At 39.0% G+C, this 21,759-nt stretch overlaps 2 protein-coding genes across 2 annotated transcripts in view; one reads left to right on the top strand and one right to left on the bottom strand.

The window, feature by feature from the left end:
* The window catches only part of RANBP9 (RAN binding protein 9), a 95,504-nt gene extending 79,680 nt beyond the window's left edge, over nt 1-15,824 (top strand). Inside the window, exons 11-14 of the mRNA XM_038005729.2 lie at nt 1,683-1,804; nt 3,706-3,857; nt 11,570-11,681; nt 14,832-15,824. Coding sequence (XP_037861657.1) covers nt 1,683-1,804; nt 3,706-3,857; nt 11,570-11,681; nt 14,832-14,962 — 517 coding nt within the window. The 3' untranslated portion in view covers nt 14,963-15,824. The remainder of the gene's footprint in view (nt 1-1,682; nt 1,805-3,705; nt 3,858-11,569; nt 11,682-14,831) is intronic.
* NOL7 (nucleolar protein 7) lies at nt 3,355-20,495 on the bottom strand. Its single transcript, XM_007973651.3, has 9 exons — nt 20,195-20,495; nt 20,047-20,107; nt 19,291-19,349; nt 18,052-18,083; nt 17,714-17,795; nt 16,972-17,093; nt 16,816-16,893; nt 16,454-16,556; nt 3,355-3,834 (listed from the first exon to the last, which is right to left on the bottom strand). Exons 1-8 carry the CDS (start codon nt 20,458-20,460, stop codon nt 16,483-16,485), a joined length of 774 nt encoding a protein of 257 aa, XP_007971842.1. The 5' UTR covers nt 20,461-20,495; the 3' UTR covers nt 3,355-3,834; nt 16,454-16,482.
* Between the last annotated feature and the right edge of the window lie 1,264 nt (nt 20,496-21,759).

Raw genomic sequence — 21,759 nt, 5'->3', positions numbered from 1 at the left:
TTAAGGTCAATTAATAGTAGCTAGTAAGTCGCAGAGCTGAGGCTGCTTTTCAGGATTTGACTTGCACACTTGTGCTTTTTCCCTGATACCGCCCACCATCTGAAATGCTCTTCTTCCTACCCTCCCTCACCTCCAGTATAACTCCTGTCCAGGCTGAGAAAATTCAAGTTCAGATGTCAGTTCTTCCAGGATGTTTTCCTTGATTTACGTCCCATCAAATGTGTCATGTTTTGTGATTAACTTTCGTCATAGTACTGATCATAATTACTCTGTAATATAATAACTTAATTAGCTTTTTATGGGTTGTTTCCTGCAGGAAGGCAGAGGCTATTTCATAGTATCCTTAGCACCTAACAGGGATCATACCTCAGAGGCTCTTAAATGTGTGTTAAATGAATGAGTTCCTTTCAAATACTTGAGTTATCAAAAAAAAAAAAAAAAAAAAGTTTAGTATTTTTTAAAAGGCCACTGAAAGCTGTCATGGTAAGGATTTTCTTATTTTTAAAGTTTGGTTTTTCTTACCAATTTTCGAAGTTTGTCAAGATTATAAACAAGCTTTCCTGGTTGAGTAAGTCGGCTCTGGAGTCCTAGGGCCATATCCCCCTTTTCCCTAGATCGCTGTGTTTTTTTACCTTAACAATTTTACTAACAGGAATGTATGCATGCACACACGCCCCCAAGGTGTTAGAATTACGCACAGTGGTTTTTGCTCATCTGTATTTTTTTTTCTACAAATGAATATATATTGCTTTTGTAATAAGAAATGTCATTTTTATCTAAGCATTACCTAAAATTTCATTGAGTGTTTACTTCTAAATTGTATAATTATTACCTAGACCTTCATAGGATAAATCCTAAAGATTAGATATTTATTGTTGCTTATAAGAGTGCAGATGGTTCTGAAGGACATACATTGACAGCTTAAATATGTCCAAATGTAGTTATTGGCAGATAGATATTCACTGAGTGGAATGAGTGAAAACTGGAAACTATCTAGGACATCAGTTTAAAAATTAAGATTCAGCAATACTTTAGCCAATAAGATAGCCTGTGAGAGAGAAATAGTGTCATGTGGTGAAAAGGGATGAGAGAATGAAGCTCAGTCGGTTTTTAAGTGATCAGTTACCCTTGAAAGAGTGTATATTCTTAAGTAGTGAGGACAAATGCCAGAATGCCGACTATTTAAATATAGTCTAGGAGTGGATTGAGTGTGAGGTCCAGTACGAGCTGAATTGGGTTCCAGGAGTGAGATGTATTTGTTTTGAGAGTGAGGTTTTCACCTTACATACTGGAAATCAGTGCTGGGAGTAGAGGGGAGAGGGTTGGCTAGGGAGTTGGTGGGGCCGCAGTTGATCAATGAAGACGTACAGATCTGAGTTTGAAAAATAATAGGATTGTGCAGAAATATGATTTCTCCCTACTGATGTAAAGTCATAAAACTACTACATTTTAGCATATGTACTTTTTTTCCCTCCCTTATCTCCAGGGGTACAAATTTGTTAAAAGTCACCGACATGTTTGGCTTTGAATACATTCAAGATTTAACTAAATACCTTTTTTGCAGATTTCTATTGCCTCATGCAGTTAGTTTATTCATAGGCTATACAGTTCAGTAGTGATTTATTTTAAACTAAGCTGCAAGTATGATATTTCTAAAATTAGGTTTGTTTTTTCGTTTTCAGTAATGATGTAGACATGGAAACAGATCACTACTCCAATGGAGTTGGAGAAACTTCATCCAATGGTTTCCTAAATGGTAGCTCTAAACATGACCACGAAATGGAAGATTGTGACACCGAAATGGGTCTGCAGTGATATTTCTTACATTTTTAATAAAAAATGATGGCTACAAGGTTATGTTTTTACTTGTACTGATTCACAGCTGATGAGCATAAACCAGATTTAACGATGTATGTGCCGTAGGACTTGACAGTAATGCATAGCACTTAAAAACTCTTGTTTGAGTGGGCTGCTAGAGAAAATAGAGTTACCTTTCCGCTACAGGCAGTGTTCCTTGCTGAATTGCTTAGGCTCAGGTTTAGCGCTGTCACTAATGCAGCAGAACTGACTTACTGGTGTTGAGCCTCTAGGCTATTTTAGGTTAGAGATGATAAAACTTCTTATATTTATTTCAGTATAGTCAGTAAGGCCAAATGGGTAGATGATTTTACAAATGCTAATCAGGATTTCTTAAATGGGTTTAATGTAAACGTGTGTGACTATGCATAGTACTATCCCTGATATATAGTAGATGCTTAAGTATGATCTCCCTCACCAAAAAAACCCCCACCACAAATAACAAAATGATGTGGTTCCAAGACACATTAGCATGCGTAATTTTATTTTGTAGACAACTTACGTAGTAAATTGCCTGTCCCATCAGCAAACTATCCCATCAAATGGAGAGTGAAAATTTGTTGGAATAAATTTTTTCATTTATTTGTTGGAATTCCATGGCAATGTTAGATTTCTTCTTATTTTGAGATTGAGTGATATTACAAAAATTGTTTTTTAAAAAGAAATGCAGCTTTGTTTTACTCTTTAATATCAGCCATCTCAGTTTCTGAAGAGTAATTTAAGTATAGTGATAAAGAGCAGGAGTTCTAGAGCCAGATTACATAGATTTGATTTCTGCAACTGCCACCTACTAGCTGTGTGACCTTGGAAAAATTACTTAACTGCTCTGTGTCTCAGTTTCTTCATCTGTAAAATGGGTATAATAATAACCTCATAAGTTATTGTGAAAAGTAAATGAAGAATGCAAAAAGCTGATAGCACAGAGTGCTTAGGAAATATTAATCACCATCATCATCGTTACCTTCTTCATTATTAATGATTTATTTATTAGTAATTTATATAAATTATTTTACCAATCAAGATATATAAAATTATTTTCTTGGCTGGCCTAGGTGGCTCATGCCTGTAATCTCAGCACTTTGGGAGGCCGAGGCAGGTGGATCACAAGGTCAGGAGTTTGAGACCAGCCTGACCAATATGGTGAAACCCCGACTCTGCTAAAAATACAAAAATTAGTCAGGCATGGTGGCGTGTGCCTGTAATCCCAGCTACTCAGGAGGCCGAGGCAGGAGACTTGCTTGAACCCGGGAGGCGGAGGTTGCATTGAGCTGAGATCACACCACTGCACTCCAGCTTGGGCGACTAAGTGAGACTCCAAAAAAAAAGTATTTTCTCAAAGTGGTATTTTTCAAAAAGTAGTGCATTTAATCTTTTCAATTAGTATAATATGCTGTCTTCTGTATTTTTATTGTAGTCATTTAGGTTTTCTTAGCTTTCTTGAACATTTTATTACATCTCTACTATGTCAATTAAGGTAACCTGAGTGGCATTATTACGGTTTTCTTTTTCTTTCTTTTTTTTTTTTTGTAAATGTTGCTTAATGTAGTTTGGGAATTACACTTTTTCTAAAATTTTTTTCTGACATAAGTACCCTCTAACACTGAAAGGTTGTCCCCTCTCAACTGCATGCTGAATACTGGATCCTAGATTCTTGAGAGCTAAATAAAGTATATCTTTTTGCTGCAGTTTTATGTTAAATTAAAAATGAATTTTTAACAATCTGCATATTTAGATGAAATATTAGGGAATAGTTACTAAATGCACAAAATGTTACAAGAAATGTATGTTCATGTCTTCATTATACTCTATTCCATAAGGTAGTAAAATACTTGTCTGTTTTTCTTACAGAAGTTGATTCAAGTCAGTTGAGACGCCAGTTGTGTGGAGGAAGTCAGGCCGCCATAGAAAGAATGATCCACTTTGGACGAGAGCTGCAAGCGATGAGTGAACAGCTAAGGAGAGACTGTGGCAAGAACACTGCAAATAAAAAAATGTTGAAGGTGAATATATTTTTTCTTGAAAAATTATAAATGTGTCAAAGGAACTAAAATGTAGTTTTGCGAAACATTGAGCAGTGTACCAGAAATTCTTGTTAGGGATCTAGGACCTGACCTTCCCCCTGGCTCCTTGCCCATTTGAGAGTGGAAATGTTTGAAGAAGTTAGGCAGTTCTCATCTGCTGGAAAGAGCATTGTACTAAAGCACAAAAAAAAAAAAAAAAAAAAACAGGATTAAATCCCAGTACTAGTGCTTATCAACATTGTGTGTCCTCGTTAACTTAGTTTCTTAGTTTTATTTTCTCAGCTGTAAAATCAGCAGTTACTAGGAAAAATGTGGGTGTGCAGATAAAACTATAAATCTGAGATTTTATTTTAGTAAATATTGTTCAGGGTTATAGTAATTTGGATGTATAACACATGGTTCTCATTTTGATGGGGATTAGTGAAGAATTGGGTCACTTTTCATGGCCAGAACAGTTAAAATACATTTTAAAGTCTCTTCTGGATTGTTGTCCATGAGCTGGTAGGATGGATGTGATCGAATTCAGTAAAGTAGCCACAGTTTTTTCTACCAGTTGAAGGTGGAGGGGCTTTCTCCTAACTTAAGTCAGCATTGCAGTTGTAGAGATGTACAGCTCTTTAACAGTTGGTTCATTGTAAACATTTTCTTCTGAATATTTTGGAAGAAGACTGAAAAATTAAAGGGGAGATGAATGCAATGGCCTTGGGACTGATGTTTAGGGATGGTAGGAAAGGGCAAAAGATTCCTTCTGCTTTCTCTTCCTGACCTGGACTGAGAGTTGGTACAGGTTGAGTATCCCTAATCTGAAAATCTGAAATGCTGCGGAATCTGATACTTAGAGTGCCAGCATGATGCACAAGGATATGCTCATGGGAACATTTTGGATTTTTAGATTAGAGATGCTCAGTCAGTAAATATTTTAAAATTTGAAAAAATCTGAAATCTGAAACATAGCACACGTGTAGGACATAACATGCTTGCCTGGCCTAGGATGGGTTATTGAGCCACCTGTAACACCTCAAGTTAAAGGCATGCAATCTTGTATTTTTCCCTAGCTGAGATGGGAAGACAGGTTTATTTATCATACTTCGTACTTCATCTACTCGATAGTATAAAAACTGCTATTTCTAGTGGTTACCTTGAGCTATCCAAAAAGTTAAATTATTATTTTTATGCTAGATAAAAAATAATTGGTGGATTATGCAATTGAAACAAGTTTAATTTAAAAAGTCAAATCAGGCCGGGCGTGGTGGCTCATGCCTGTAATCCCAGCACTTTGGGAGGCCAAGGCGGGTGGATCACAAGGTCAAGAGATCGAGACCATCCTGGCTAACATGGTGAAACCCCGTCTCTACTAAAAATACAAAAAATTAGCCGGGCGTGGTGGCAGGCGCCTGTAGTCCCAGTTACTTGGGAGGCTGAGGCAGGAGAATGGCATGAACCCGAGAGGCGGAGATTGCAGTGAGCCAAGATTGCGCCACTGCACTCCAGACTGGACTGGACAGAGCCAGACTCCCTCTCAAAAAAAAAAAAAAAAAAAAATCAGACATTCATATACCTGGAAAATGTCCGTATTTGCCTGAGGAGATTAAGATTTCCATGAAGTCAGACTGCTAAAACTCCTCTTTTTTGTATTTATTTATTTTTTATTTTTAAACTTTGTAGAGATGAGGTCTCACTGTGTTGCCAAGGCTGGTCTTGAACTCCGGGCCTCAAGCAATCCTCCTGCCTTGACCTCTGAAAATGCTGGGATTATAGGCATGAGCCACTGTGTCCAGCTTAACTCTTCCCCTTTTAAATATTATCTTAATTGACTGCCTCCATTCTGTAGCACCAAGTTAGTCAATCTGTGTTTATTAAATTGAAGTAGAATTCATTTGAAAAGTAAAATAGATTTTTCCACATTGGGGATTTTCATTACTATGCAACTTGGTAGAACTTTTTCTGGTACTAGGAGTGCTAAGAAACTTAACACTTAGGCTCTTTATTAAGTTATTTTAGGTGTCTAAAATTACCCATTTGGAAACTGAGTACTACTTTGGTTGGTACTGAGGATGTTTTAGGGCAGTTGTTTTCAACATACTTGATGTCTGAATCCTTTAAAAATTATTAAGGGGCCAGGCACGGTGGCTCATGCCTGTAATCCCAGCACTTTGGAAGGCCGAGGCGGGTGGATCACCTGAGGTCGGGAGTTCGAGACCAGGCTGACCAACATGGAGAAACCCCGTCTCTACTAAAAATACAAAAAATTAGCCGGGCATGGTGGCGCATGCCTGTAATCCCAGCTACTCGGGGGACTGAGGTAGGAGACTTGCTTGAACTGGGTAGGTGGAGGTTGCGGTGAGTCGAGATCGCCCCATTGCACTCCAGCCTGGGCAACAAGAGCGAAACTCTGTCTCAAAAAAAAAAAATTAAGGATCCCCGAAGAGTTTTTGTTTATATAATGTGTTATATCTATCGATAGTTACCTTATTAAAATTAAAACTATTCATTTAAAAATAAATCCATTAAATAAGAAGCAAGTTATTTTTATGAAAAATAATTATCTTCCCCAAACAAAAAGAAGAGCTGGCACAGTGGTGCATGGCTTTAATCCCAGCTACTCAGGAGGCTGAGGCAGGAGGATCACTTGAGCCCAAGAGTTCAGGTTTAGCCTGTGCAACATAGTGAGACCTTGTCTCTTAAAAAAAAAGAAAAATGAGAAGAGTAGCATTGCTTTATATTTTTTTGTTAAGTCTCTTTATTGCTTGGTTTAATAGGTGATCTGTATTCACATACAAGACCAGACTGCCTTTAGTCTGTTGTGATATCACATCATGTGCCCCTGGAAAATTCCACTGTATAGTCATGAGGAAATGAAAGAGAAAAGGGCAAGGAACATCTTAGTACTATTATAAAAATAATGTTGACTTCACAGACCGCCTGAAAGGTTCTTGGACCCAGGTATCCCTGAACCATACTTTGAGTACTGTCGTTTTAGGGCATATTTGGAAATAAGAATTTTTTTTTTTTTTTAAGAATTCGTAGACTTTTTTTTACACTAGGCTATCTGACTTGGCTTTCTTGTTAAAACTTCATGCTAATTGAGCAGAACGAAGTACCTTTGAAACTTTAAGATTATACTCCATTAGCTTACTTTGTGTTTGATTCTTATTTACATGAAGCTCAGAAGATGGCATTATATGGCCAATTCCCAAAGATACTCCTTGGTTATAAACTGAAGGGTGTGAAGATGTATCATCTTCATCTAAAGAGTATAGATATCTTTGATTTTGCACCTCTAACTTCTAAGCAAATGCCAGCTGCTTTCAGAGACTTTCTTAATACTCTGAGCTGCTTCCATCTCATTTCCCAAACTTACCTTGATCTAGATAGGGGTAAGGTGAGTAACTGACCCACCTTATAAGTAGCCAAAGAACAAGGCTGGATGATTTGAGGGCAACATGAAGAGAAAACAGGTTTAGAAATCATTCCACCACTTTTTATTTGTCACTTCAGTTCACTTGTAACTGTAGCATTTTTTTAAAAATCTCATTTTTAGGTTTGCGTAAACTTTGAGTCATGTGACTCAGAAGTTCATGCACATCCAGACACACACACACAAGAGAGACAGATTTGATTAATGTTGAAGGTCAGGTGGCACACTGTTTCTCTTGACCTTTTTCCTTTTAGTTTTTTCAGTCTTCTTTCCTCTTTTCCTGTTGTCTTTGTTCCTTATCTGCTACGTCTTCCAGTGGCTCCCAAAAGAACTCTTAAATTGTTTGTTGAGCAGCTATTTATTGAATTTTTGCAGTGTGGAGAGGCATTGTTGTAGGGACTCTGGAAAGTCCAGTATGAATGAACAGCCCCAGCCTGCAAGGAGCCTTTAGTCTAGTAACTGAAGTAGCAATAGAACCATTGAGAGTCACCCTATTTAGAAACTGCTCCAGATTCTAAACTAAATATGAGTACAATTTGAAAATCCTACCTAAATGATGTCATATTTCCCTGAGAAGTTATTCCACTGAAGTAATGTTTTTTGCTTTAAAATAACCCATAATGCTACATATTTCAGGTATTTTCAGTTTTGTGTCTTAACTCCCATGTGCATTTATTTTAACTAGCTAATAACCGTGGTGGCACTATTTTGTATTATTTTGTTGTAAGAATTTATTTCCTCCCAGTTTCTATGTATTATTTCCAATTATTTTTAAATGGCTACACAAGGCTGGGTGTGGCAGCTCACACCTCTAATCCCAACACTTTGGGAGGCCGAGGCAAGAGGATTGTTTGATCCTAGGAGTGCGAGGCTGCAGTGAGCTGTGATTGCACCACTGCACTCCAGCCTGGGTGACATAGTGAGACCCTGTCTCAAAAAACACAAAAGGCTCCATGATATTTTATTGTTGCTGTATAGGTTTATTTCAACATTGCTTTGTTGTTGGATTTTTCCATTTGCTTTTATGTCAGATGCTTTAGTGACATCTTTATACATGCATCTTTGTTTCTTCACATTATTCCACTGAGATAAAGTTCTAGAAATAGAATTGAGTCAAATAATATGAACATTATTGTGGCTCTCACTACATGTTGCTATACTGGTTTTCAGAAACCCTCTATCAACTTTCACCAGCAGTAATAAAAGAACGTACCAATGGCACTACTACATTAATGCTACTTTAGTGGGTTTAACATATGTTAGTATCTTAAAATTGCTTATTTGCATTTCTTTGGTTATCATCACCAGTTAATTTTTACAGCAGGCTTTAAACCATTAGTATTGTTTTGCCAGTTTCATTCATTTTCCTTTGTGAAGAAAGAATAAAGTCCTAGATGTTTACTACTGTGAGTTTGATGGTATAAAACATTTTTTCTTTTTAAGGCCCTGTTAGTTTTGTTGCTTACAGCCTCACTCTAATTTCAAGCCATGCTTTATAGTGTTGTTGTGTGATCCTTCTAAAATGAAGTCTAATCCATATCGGTTTCCTTCATTTTAAACCTTATTTCCTTATTGGAAAAACTTCAAGCTTTTTAGTATGTTTTTTGGGGTATTTTAGCATCTAACCGCTTATCCATGTTTCCAACCATGCTTTTTTCTCCTTTCTCTCAGCCTCAGTTTGTATGTATTAAGTCAATAGTGATGTACTGTGTGTTATTTATTTACATGTAAGCCTTCCCCAGGAGACTTGTGAGTTCCTTGAAGCAGTGCCTAGGTCCTGGTCATCAGTGTATCCTCAATATCTGGCAGCTGTATTCCGTAAACATATGTTGAATTGTACTGAAACTGAAATACCAGAGAAAAATTTTAGACTTTTTTTCTTCTTAACATTTAGATTGGTAACTAAAAGAATCTGCATCTTACTATTCACTGCCTCAGTTTGCTTCTCTAGATGACAGACATGATATTAACCTTAAATGATTATTGTAAGGATTAAATAGATGATCCATATTAGTGCTTAACACACTTCTTCATACAATATTAGTGCACAATATATTGTCATTTTAAAGAACTTTTTCTCTGAGTTTTTAAACACTACAGTGTAGTCTTTTTTTTCTTTAAGTGCCAAGGTACAGGAACTTAAAAGTTACATGTGCAGGATGTGCAGGTTTGTTACATAGGTAAACATGTGCCATGGTGGTTTGCTGTACTAGACAGTGTAGTCTTAAGATTTGGGACTGCGACATTTCACATTTTTGGTAGTATGTTAAGTTTAGGCTGTGAATATAATTTTGTACTTGAAGTTTTTGTTTACCAAGTATTCCTTGGAAAAATTGTTCAGTATTTCTTTTTAAATTTATTTCTATACTATGGGTATGGTACCCTCATCAGATGGTTGTGGGATAAGTCTTGAGCAAAGCTCAATCTTTAAAAATAACGTGATTTTTTTTTTTTTTTTTTTTTTTTTTTTGAGTGGAATCTCTCTCTGTCATCCAGGCTGGAGTGCAGTGGCATGATCTTGGCTCACTGCAACCTCTGCTTCCTGGGTTCAAGGTATTCTCCTACCTCAGCCTCCTGAGTAGCTGGGATTAGAGGCATGCACCACCATGCCTAATTTTTGTATTTTTAGTAGAGATGGGGTTTCACCATGTTGGTCAGGTTGGTCTTGAACTCCTGGCCTCAAATGAGCCGCCCGCCTCTGCTTCCCAAAGTGCTGGGATAACAGGTGTGAGCCACCACACCCGGCCAAAAGCAAAATAATGTGTTTGATTTGGGTTAGCTTTACAAGATAAAGGATTGTATGTTCCTTCCATGGGTTGGGAAGTAGAACCAAGTAGCTTTGTGGGATGCATAAAACATCTTCAGTGCTGGAAGAAGCAGGTCTTGCTATCAACAGGCATATGAATTATCTTCCTGTACCAAGCACCTGAGTAGCTTCAGGGGATTCAAAATAGCATAGTAAATAATTTTTATCTTCAAAGAACTCTTATTATAATTGGAGCAGAAAACTACCCAGAATGAAATATTCAGCAATATAAAACAGTGGAGGAGTCATGTTTGCGTAGAGGCACGTGCATTCCATGCCTTGTGGTCTCAGACTGACTTCACAGCATTTCTTCATGGGTTATTCTTCTCTAAATCCACAATATTAGAGGCTCATTTGGATGAGAAAGGGCAAGAGTACAGTTGATCATGAGCCTCTCTCCCACCTCTGCTTTCATAACACTAGTAAGATAACTAGAGAAATGATGGAAAATGGGTGTGGAATCTGATTTTTTGAGCAGCTGAACCTAGGAGATGGTGCTTTTTAGGAATTTCAGTAGTCAGCATTTTGAAAGTGTTATGTTCCTGAACTCACAAATTGACTGTTTCTGCAGCAACTCTCCATGTCTGCCTTCCGAATTGGGAAGGGTGTTCTGAATTTCTGTATAATATTGCTCTGGATTAGGGTATTCACCTTTGGCATAATAATAAGACATCATTTATTGAAAGATTAGAATGAACTGATACTGCTAATTTCGTTTAGTTCTCATACAAATCTAGGAAATAGGGCCTCTTATCGTCTCCATTATGCAGATAATGAAACTGGCACTTACAGCCAGTTAGTGGTGGGGCTTGGATTTGAAGGCAGTATCTGAAACCACTATTAGTATGTGCCTCCCATAGAAAGACGACAAAAATATAAAGTAGTTGTTTGAAAAGAAGACTGTCAGTTATTTTAAGTTTTGAAGAGGAGTGGCTTGAAAGTAGCTGGAAATAACTGAATGCATAAAACAGGTCCTGAAGGGCAGCCTGTTCAATTTTTTCATAACTGAATTTGAGAAGATGATATCCAGTGAGATGTGTCCAGTTCCTAAATCTGTTGAAAAAAGGAAATGCAGGCAGGCCCTCTCCTTTGACTGTCAAATTCATATCAGTAGTAATAAATTGTGAAGTAAAACAACTGAATGTTTGGCCTTCCACTCTCACTACACCTGTACTAGTTCATTCCTTTGAATTTTTTTTTTTTTTTTTTTTTTCCTGTTTTGTGTTTAGGGATGGGAGGAAGATGAATGAGAATGGCTGTCCACAGGAAAAATGAAAATAAATTAGGCTTTGCTGCATAATTTAATTGTTCAAAAATGTAGAGCATCCCAGTGCTAGGAGTAAGTGGGTGTAAAGGTTACATTAGTCTAGTGCCTGGAAGCCATATTTTACCTCCCAACTTGGAAACATTTGAGAGCATAAGAGTTGAACTATTTTAATTAAAACCAAATTGGTGTGTTTTCAACAGGATGCATTCAGTTTACTAGCATATTCAGATCCCTGGAACAGCCCAGTTGGAAATCAGCTTGACCCGATTCAGAGAGAACCTGTGTGCTCAGCTCTTAACAGTGCAATATTAGGTAAGTAAAGCCAAATAAGGCACAATTTCAACTAGATTCTCTGAAAATTTGAGAGAGGGTGTTTGTACCGGCATTTGTACTTTGGTAAAATCATAAGGAGAATGTTTTCTATATTTTTAAAATATAAAAATACCTAAAATATAGAAACCCCCCTCCTTTAATTCCAGATTCAAATGGATTTAAATAGAATAAAAACAGTAAAACGGGGTACAATTTGGGATGTTTGGGAAATAGAAGTTTTTTTGTGCATGTATGTAAGCATTTCTGGTAGCCACGAATGTCTACTTTCATTTGAATGAGAGATTTGGTGGTTCTTTTGTATAATTCAAACTATTGCCCTACCAGAGACATTCCTTACAGCCCTCTGTAGTGAAAGGCATTTTCTGCTACTGATTTCTAGGCTAGCAATTGCATGGCATTGTCTAGTTTGGCTGTTGTAGAAGGAATCGGAGAATGTTAACAAGAACATAGATTAATAATTGTCACAAGAGTTAGGCTAGAAGGGAACAGGGTACATTTGAAGAAAATCAAAGTCAGGAAATAGAGGTTTTGGTGGAGAATGAGAATGGAAATAAGGGAGTGAAGAGCTTGAGTATCAGAGAAGCTCAAACTGATCCAGTAGAGGGCAGGATTCCTACCCGGTGCTCCCCTGTTACCTCGTTCCCCACCATTTTGCTTAAGCTATTTGCAATGGGTAGCGGCAGCCTAAGCCACGGGTATTACAGCTCCCACCATGCTTATGAATACGAGCACAAGGGCCTTCCAGGTGACTTGTGAGTACCCTGCAGGACCAAGCCTTGATGTCAAATTCTATTTGCATTTATATTAGCCAGATTCAACTACATACCCTCACCCAATACAAAGGGTGGGTGAGGAAGAGAAAAGCAATTTAAAAGGTGAGGCTTAGCCAGGGGTGAGCATGAAGTGTGAAACTCTAATTCGATGTTCCTGTTTGGTTGCCATTCCTATGAGCAACTCACTGTAGAGTGTATGATTCTAGTATTTATATACTGAACAAATACTTTTTGTATGAATTGTGTAACTGCACACATTGTGCATTTCTATATAAATGTGGTATGGTCGATTGTTTACATAAAACAAATTTGAGTTTTGGGCAGTTCTCATCAAAGGTAATTTGCGTAAAGAGTGAGTTTTTATTTGACTTTGAGTCTAATTCCCAGGTAATTGGGACTCCAGTCTAGTTTAGAAGTTTGTGCTGTGCTGTTTGGCCCTGCAAGGTTCAGACTTTTAGTCACATATTTCAAATTATTTTAGGAAGACGAGGGCAGTGCCACAAAAATTAGATTGAAGAGTAGTTTAGATAAGGAGACTTGCAAATGAGGGCCAGGACTCTTATGGCAAGAATGTAAAGGACGCAAGCAAAAGCATTAATATTTGAGCCTCAGTCTGTTTCTTTGCCCTTAGAAAATTTATTAATTTGTTAAGGATCAGTACTGAAGTTTGGGAATAGGAGTAGTGTCCTTAGTGCTGTAGTTCTCTGAAATTTAGGATTTGTATATAAATGTGAATTTTCTTTGGTTAATGTGTTATATTTTCATTGGTTCTACAAAATTCATTTAGCTCCACTGATAAAAGTAACTTAGTAATAATGCTGGAATTGTACAGAAAATTATGGTTTACTATAATTGTCTTTTCGAAGTTACCATATTGTAGGTAATCATTAAGACCTAATTATTAGATACTAATCTTGGAAAGAATTTGAGAAAAAGTGACCCGTTTTCTTTAATTTCTTGAGTTCTTCAAGGGAATTTGAGCACTATTATCTATAGACACATGTACTCTGACATATTGTGCTATATTATGTACAATCAGCTATAAATAGTGCTTAATCTTATTAATATAAATCCATGTGATTCCTATAAAATTAATGACACAATTATTAAATTGCTATAGATAGGTATGTTTATAAATATGCTATTTATGTAGGGCCCATCTGTATATAGTGTTATGAAAATTTCATATGTCCAAAAAAGTTAAAGATGTATCACCAGATGCTTCCTTTGACCAAAATAAAATTTAAAAAATATTCCCTGTAGATGCTTGCCTTTGAGCACGGTCTTCCCTGTGAACCCTCAAGACACCATACTTTCTCACCAGTCTACATGCCTTTTTTGCACACTTTTATTCTTAATCCTGTTTTTGTTTTGTTTTCTAAGTCCTGAATTTGCTTCTTTTTGATTTTATGCTTTTTCCCTTTTGCAAATTTCCTCTTCTTTCTCCCACCATCAATTTGCATCCTCTGAACCAAGAGTGGAGTTAAACCATATGGAGCCTTCCTAGCCATGTGTCACTGTTTTTGCCCTTTGTTGTCAACTGTGCCTAGAAAGAACTGATTAGTAATTTTATTGATTAGTTGGACATTGCCTTCTCATAAAGAGAAATTACCAGCTTCTGAGTCTGGCCACTTTTACCATTAGTTCATTTTTTTCATCTCTGGCAAGGAACAAATTTTGGTAATTATTGCATTTGTACTACAAATGTCTGACAAAGAAACTTATGATATGCAGGACCCTGAAAACTTATTGGCATTTTTTTTAAATGTCTGAACTGTCCATTGTAAATTAGCACCTCCAAAACTGCAGGGTGGCTCTGCTGTATGTTCTCTCACTGTCACCACCACCACCTACTCCCCACCAGCCCAAATAACATTACCTATATATGCCTTGGAGATGGCTAGGCAGCCTCAGTTTGGTCCCATCCACAGAGGTGGAAGAACCCATCAGTGGAAACTCATAATGAAAACCTGGTGCCTTTTTAGTTTTAGTATCAGCTGACTTTGATCAACCAGAAGGGAAATAATTCCTTACTCTCCACTCCAAATATCAAATAAAAAGTTGTACCTTTCCCATCATAGTTAATATGGAAATCAGTTTTTTAGTATCTGATACTTTAAAAATCTGATTCTGCAAGAGTTTATCTTATCGCTGAATACACAATACCCATACTACCTTGTTGGAATAGTATGTCCAAGGCATCTATCTATCTTTTGCTTAGGAACCTTCATTTGCGGGTATTTCAGAGTGGTATGGGAGTGGTAGTTTTTAAAGTCATGCAGTATTCTCCTGATTGAAATGTTTTTTAAAATGTCTTGCTAATTGCTGTTTTCATTTTTAAATTATTTTTCCTCAGAAACCCACAATCTGCCAAAGCAACCTCCACTTGCCCTAGCAATGGGACAGGCCACACAATGTCTAGGACTGATGGCTCGATCAGGAATTGGATCCTGCGCATTTGCCACAGTGGAAGACTACCTACATTAGCTATGCATTTCAAGAGCTCACACTTATATTGTGGCATATAGTCAACATGGAAGTAGACCAGCTCTGCTGATTTGAAATTTAGATTTTTTAAATTATGTACTGGGGACAGGTTTTTGTCGCTTTACATTGCTTCCTAGTTTACAGCATGATGCAAATGATTTTCTAACTTAGTGTTAGGAGAAATTATTTTCCATCTTTAACCTCTTAGTTGTCTAAGAGTTAAATATTACTGAATTTCAGACGTTCAAATTGATCATCACAAATCCTTTAAAACAATTACCTAAAAGAAACCAAAAATCCTGCCTTCTTTGTGGGGGAGGGGGGAGAAAGGGGAAGGAAATGGAACAAGTTGTGTTTGTGTTAGCATGTGGGTGATGTAAACTTCAAATTGGGAGATGTTCCGACCCCCACTCCCATATAAGCATTCAATCAGTGTAACTTGCAAAATGCATAAACATCCGACAGTTTGAATTTATAGTGTTGATGGAAGAAATCATTTTTAATGTGTACTGTAAAACTTGAAATACTCAGGAGCTGAGTGAATATGTTTGTTGCTACTTACAATCCCGACCTGTTAGTCCCAGTAGTTTTGTTTTAACATGGTCTTTTTCAACTTTGTTTCCTGTTTAACTACAGATGACTTCTGTTGTAGACTCACAAGTTTAACTGTTGTATTATAACAGTATTACATGTCAACGGTGTGGTTATGACCTTTATTTATATAAAAACCAAATATTTAGTCAATTTACCGTGTCTTAATTTAATCTTTGTACACCTTCCATTTTTAAGTGCTTAAATGAGTACTATATTGCAATAAAATGTAGTGATATAATTAACCAGCCATTAAAAATTTACTTCTACAGATACAGTGTCAATTGAGTTTATATACTAGGTACTTGCATACTTTTTATGATTAATATGAAAATTAGAGCAATTAAAATTAATGGTTTCTACAATTAATCTGAGTTCTACAACCTAAAACTGCCTTCAGTTTACTGGTATCCCTGGATTAGGGTTAAACCTGATATTATGGGTGACACAGAAAGGCAACAGGAAATTAACTTCTTTTTTTTCATATTCATAATATGGCATATGAGACTCACCAGGCAAGCAAATCCCCAGACTGGTTAAAAGTAAAAATTTAAAAGCTGTTAGCTATATTTTGTCCACTGAATCTTTAACAGCAAATTGTCTAAGGGCTGCAGTTGGAGACTTTTCTGGAATGTCCATTTCTCCTTTTTGCCACCCCTCCCACCCCCCAGTCGGGGAGAGTAGACGAGGTGCTATTGCTGGTATGAGTATGGCTTGAATTCAGTTAAATACATTAAAAAGAAAATTCCTTCTTAAACCACTTTTTGCTCTAGGATTGCAAGGCACAATTCTACTCCAGAAGAATGAAATGTGGTTGAGTAATTCCTCAAATAGGTTTATGATTTTTATGATCCTTTAAAATGATCTACCAATAATTTATTAGATAAATTCTATACATACAAAGTACAGATTCTTCATTTAGCATTGATTTACTTCTTAGTTTTCATCTTTCTGACCATCCACCGTCTTTTAAACCTCTTGGCATTTTGTTTTTTCTGGATTCCTAGAATAAAAAGTTGTGCAGTAAGAGTATTAGAGAAACATAATTCAAAATTTTTATAATTCTCTACATGAATGTAATTACTAAAACTGGGTAGGCTTATTATACATTAGATGTATATACATACTACATTGACCTGTTTTTCACAAGTTATATAAGCCATTATAAGGGGCCAAAGTATAATTATGAACTATCTCCTTCAAAAGAACATTATTCAACCTATGAAGCTATTAAGAGACAGGAGAATAAAGCTAGATCTTACCCCAAGCATTATTCAAAAACTGGACAGCAGCCTTTTTCACTGGTAACCTCTTGTTGGCAAGAGACAGGAACTTATTTACTAGAAAAGAAAGGTATTTATCATTTCATAGTTTTATTTGCAGTAAAAAGTGAGGAAAATAGTCCATAAAAAACTTACCAGTAGTCCTGTTGGTTCCTGGCCCATATAATGAATTATGTATGAAGGCTTGTGCTGCTTGTTGCCTTGAATCTTTCAGATCTTGGTCTTTTAGCCTGACGGCCAAGTAGCTTTTATTCTGGCTGTTCATCAGTATGAAAGGTTAAAAAAGAATACATGCTTGCTCCCCCCTCCCCCCGCCCCCGGCCGAGACAGAGTCTCACTCTGTCATTCAGGCTGCGCGATCTCAGCTCATTGCAACCTCTGCCTCCCAGGTTCAAGCAACTTGCCTGCCTCAGCCTCCCAAAGTGCTGGGATTACGGGCGTGGGCCACTGCACCCGGCCTACATGCTTGCTTTAAAATATTTTTATCATTTGTCTCACTGTGATAAATGAAACTAATTTTGTATATGCACAGATAGAATAAAACTAAATTACAGGACTACGAGAAACAGACTAACACTCATATTTTAGTAGAACACACCAGCACACCCAGCTTACTTTTTTTATTTTGTGTAGAGACTGGGCTTTACCATGTTGCCCAGGCTGGTCTTGAAATCCTGGACTCAAGCAATCCACCTGCTTCAGCCTCCCAAAGTGCTGGGATTACAAGTGTGAGCCACCTTGCCCAGCCCAAAACTGATTTTTCCACAGAGAATCCAATCTGAAATTACTACTAATTAAAATATTTCCCATGTTAGCCAATACGTTAACTCTCTTAGAGGTCTCCTTTACATCCCAAGTGAAACAAAAGACTCATTACCTGACAGACTGTACTTTTTGTACTTTAACTTTCTTGGACTCATTTCCTTTTTCACAGTCTTCATTTTTCTTTTCCAAATTAACTAAAAAATGGAGTTACATTTGCTAATTAGCATTCATGTAAAAATAAATCAGGAAATTTACTGGAGTTCACTTTAAGCATCCACTACACACCCATGTGGATGCAGTTTTTATTTGTATGAAATACAGGGAATAGGCCCCAGCTAACCTTGGCCAGGCCCGTACTGGCTTTCTAAGGGCCATTCATATTTGACTGGAAACATCTGCAAGTGCACTTGACACTTACATGAGAAGTTATTTAAATTAGAATAGTCATACCTTCTTTGACCTTTCCTGGCAATTTCTTGACACTAAGGGGAAAAAACAAAACCACTGACTGGAATGGCAGATAGCAAAGGTTACTCAAAACATGTTATATTATTTCATCTGGCTTTACAAGCAAGACACCCCCTTTCATTACCAACAGCCTCAGTTTCTACTCAGGAGCTCTCAGTTTGGAAAGCAACAGTCACTCCCCAGTACACTGCCACCAACTCTCAATCACTGGAAGATCTTCACAATGTAAATCTGAAAGCCTATTAGCAGGCTTCCAAAGCAGCAAAATGCTATGGGCAATGGAGTTCAAGTGAAACACTTAATAACAAGTTATACAGTATTTGAAATATGAAGTGAATGGTAGTACGCCTGCCTCATTTCATTTGGAGAAATCACAAAGGATTAATTTAATAGTGTAGGTACAGGAGACAGTGAACAAGGGAGAGAGAGATGTAAATGGACAGAATACAATACAGAAGCATTTGCACAGGAGAAAGGCCACACAAAAGCGGAAGTGATGGGAGGCGGGCGGGCCAAATGAAAAGGTAAACATGACACTTGAGCTTGGTTTTAAAGCGAAAGGGAATTTGCCACCAAACAGATTTGCTGTTATGTTTAATGTATTCAGGATCTGAGTAACTCTTGGTAAAGTTTTTTTACTGAAAATTTGAGAGCCACTGGCCTAAGCAAAAAGGGGCTAAATTTCTGAATTTAAAGCCTTAAGGGGAGAGAAAGAGGAGAGAAACAAAAAATACAAATATTTAGAAGGCTAAATTTAGTAGGGTTTGACCGATTCCCAAGGACGACTATACCTTTTCGCTTTAAACCATAAAACACCAAAGATGCTAAATGAAGTGGGGAACAGGGAGGAAGGACAGGTTGGTGGTAGGTAAGGCAAGTATGGGAGAAACTGAGTTTTCAGAGCCTGTGGATAAGTGCCTGCTACGCTACTAAATGATTCAAAACACTTTGTATTCACCACCACCTACTCTGCCCTAGTACAATGACAGGCAATCAACAAAATGTACTGAATGAACACAATGGGATGAGGAATTCAAAAAATGGCAAAATAAGCGAAACGTAAAGTTACCTCCTCCTTTCGCACCAAATTCATATACCAAGGTAGCTTTTAAATTTGGGTTCTACAATTCCTTCAGCTATATGGAGTCAAATAAATGTACCAGTATATAATTCAAAGATGGGTGTATATAAGCAAGTAATATAAGAAGATCCATTACTTACTTAGTCTGTGAAGCTGTGGTTAACTTCTCTAAAATAGTGTCTGGAAGGAGTTTTCTTTTCTTTTGGAATGAAAACGTTTAAAATTAATAAAGTCATGTACACAGTATGTCCGGAGTTGCTTCTGAAGTTACCACTTTTAAGAATGCCCTACATCTAGGCAAAGAAATGAATTAGGTTGGAAACTGCCTCCACTCCAAGTTATGGGAAGATTGGGTCCACAAAACTCCATATTCTCTGAAAGACTTGATGAAAACTGGAAAAGGTGCCCACGGTATTCCAACCCTCAGGTCACTGTTACAAACTGAAAGCCGTTAAGTAATGTCCACCTGGAGCCAGTTCTCTGTGTCGAGTGTGTATCAGACAGCAAAGCAACCATACACCAAGTCTTGTACAGCCCTTACAGTTTACAAACCACCTAATTCTCACAGCAACCTCTTATTTTCAGTTGGTGGACACTAAAGGAGACGAGCTTTTTTTTTTTTTCTTTTTTTTGAGACAGGGTCTCTCGCTCTGTCGCCCAGGCTGGAGCGCAGTGGTGTGATCTAGGCTCAAGGCAGCCTCGACATCCCGGGCTCCGCCCACCTAGTCCCCCTAAAGTACTGCCGCGCCCGGCCCAAGCATCTTTCTACCACTGTCAGAGGAAATCTTGGTGACTTTTTCCCCACTCAATATCCTACCAACCCAAATTACATCCACCACGGGAATTATCCGCAGGCCGGGTTGTTTTAATAAGACACCTCCCCCCTATCCTCTAACCTTCTGTTCGATGAACAGCTCCTCGCGTCGCTTCCTCTTCTCCTTCAGGAGCGTTTTATCCCTGGGAGGAAGGGTGACTAGTCAGCAAAGGGAAGGACAAGCGGGACGAGAAGGGGCGGTTCTCCCCGCACGGCCGCGGGCTCCAAACCTGCGCACGGTCTCCCGCACTCGCCGCTCCTCTTCTCTCGCTTCCGCCTGGGCGCTGGCGAAAGTCAGCTCCTCCGGGGCCTCGTCGTCAAACTCATCGTCCCCTTCCTCGTCTTCCTCCAGCGGCTCGGCGGCCGCGCCGCTGCTGGGCTGACCGAGCAACAGCCCGTGCTCCGCCTCCTCCTCCTCCGAGGCCGGCTGGCCCTCGTCCACCATCGCCTCCGCCGACGCCGGGGCGCGAGACGCGCGCGGTCGCAGCTGCACCATGTCCCACGCAGCGATAGACCGTCTGACCTCTGACTCGGAAGCAACTGCAAGCGAAGCGCAAGCGGACTTTCATCGCCCCCTGCAGGTTGGGAGGTCCTCAGGACGGGCGGGGCGCATGCGCGAAGCCAGGAAGGGCGTGGCCTATGGGCAGTGGGTGTGTTTTTTCCACATGGCTCGCCAAGGCCGCCGTAGGGTCGGTTGGACGCCACGGAAAATGGTCTGCGAGAGCGGCTGGCAGTGGTGCTGGTTCCAAGGCAGGGAAGAGCCATCGCGCTGCCCTCCTCGGCCGGGATGGCGAGACAGGGCTGGCACGGCTCACGCTGTCCAGTGCTTAGAAAACCGTTAATAGCGGGCCCGAAGCGCTGCTCGCCGCAGTTTTTTGGCCCTAGGTTCCGTCAAGTGGATCCAGCTTATCAGTGTTTGAAGATTTGGCTGCGTTCGCTCTGCACTTCGGAGGAGATGGCGTTTCATGGGAAGAAATGCGCTCTAGCAGATGGCCGCCGTGGCCAGTCAGCCCTCCTGTGACGGACGAAGACGCTGGCCACAGACCTCGGCTCTAAAGAAATTTGCACAGCCCGGCGCCCTCGGCCTGCCCAGCCCCGTAGCCGCGGCGAGGCCCGTTAGGATGTGGGCCCTGTGGAAGCGATGCCCTTCCTGGTTCCTAACCCACGGCCTGGAACAGCAGCTGGCCCGTGGCAATGCTGAGCAAATCTCCTGAAGGAATGGCTTCGCCGGTCCCTACAGAATGCACCCGAGTTTTGTCGTATATACACATACGTACTCTTTTTTTCCAAGTATATTTTATTTCCTGGCAAACATGGCCCTTTGTGATCGCCGTGTTTCTCTCCTCCCATCCATTATACAATACTAAATGATCCATCATTCTTTGAACAAATCAAGCCGTTTCACACCTGCAATGCAATTGTACCGACCGTGCTCTTCCCTCTACTGCTGCAGTCCCCCAGGCAGAAGTCCTCTTCATACTTCAAAAATTCCCACCCAGGCAAACGTCAAGCACCTTACCCCCTACCCCATCCCACTCTGCCCATCTCTATTTGCCGTGGTCTGAACCCGCACAAATGTCTATGTAGTTTCTGCGCTGCATAACAGTTGATATGACAGTTGCTCCAGCCGTTCTGTGAACTCCTGAGGGGAAGGACCAGGTCTTGCTAGTCATTTTATTTCTAATGTCTATCATATGGCAGATGTTTAATAAATGTTAAGTTGAATAATTCTATCTCACACATATATTGTGTTTTTAATTCTCCTTTCATGTCTTCTGTTTTAGAAGCAGTTCCC

Source organism: Chlorocebus sabaeus, chromosome 17 (assembly GCF_047675955.1).
Source record: "Chlorocebus sabaeus isolate Y175 chromosome 17, mChlSab1.0.hap1, whole genome shotgun sequence".
Lineage (NCBI taxonomy): Eukaryota > Metazoa > Chordata > Mammalia > Primates > Cercopithecidae > Chlorocebus > Chlorocebus sabaeus.
Note: the sequence above shows the minus strand (reverse complement) of the source record. Positions and strands in the feature narration are given on the sequence as shown.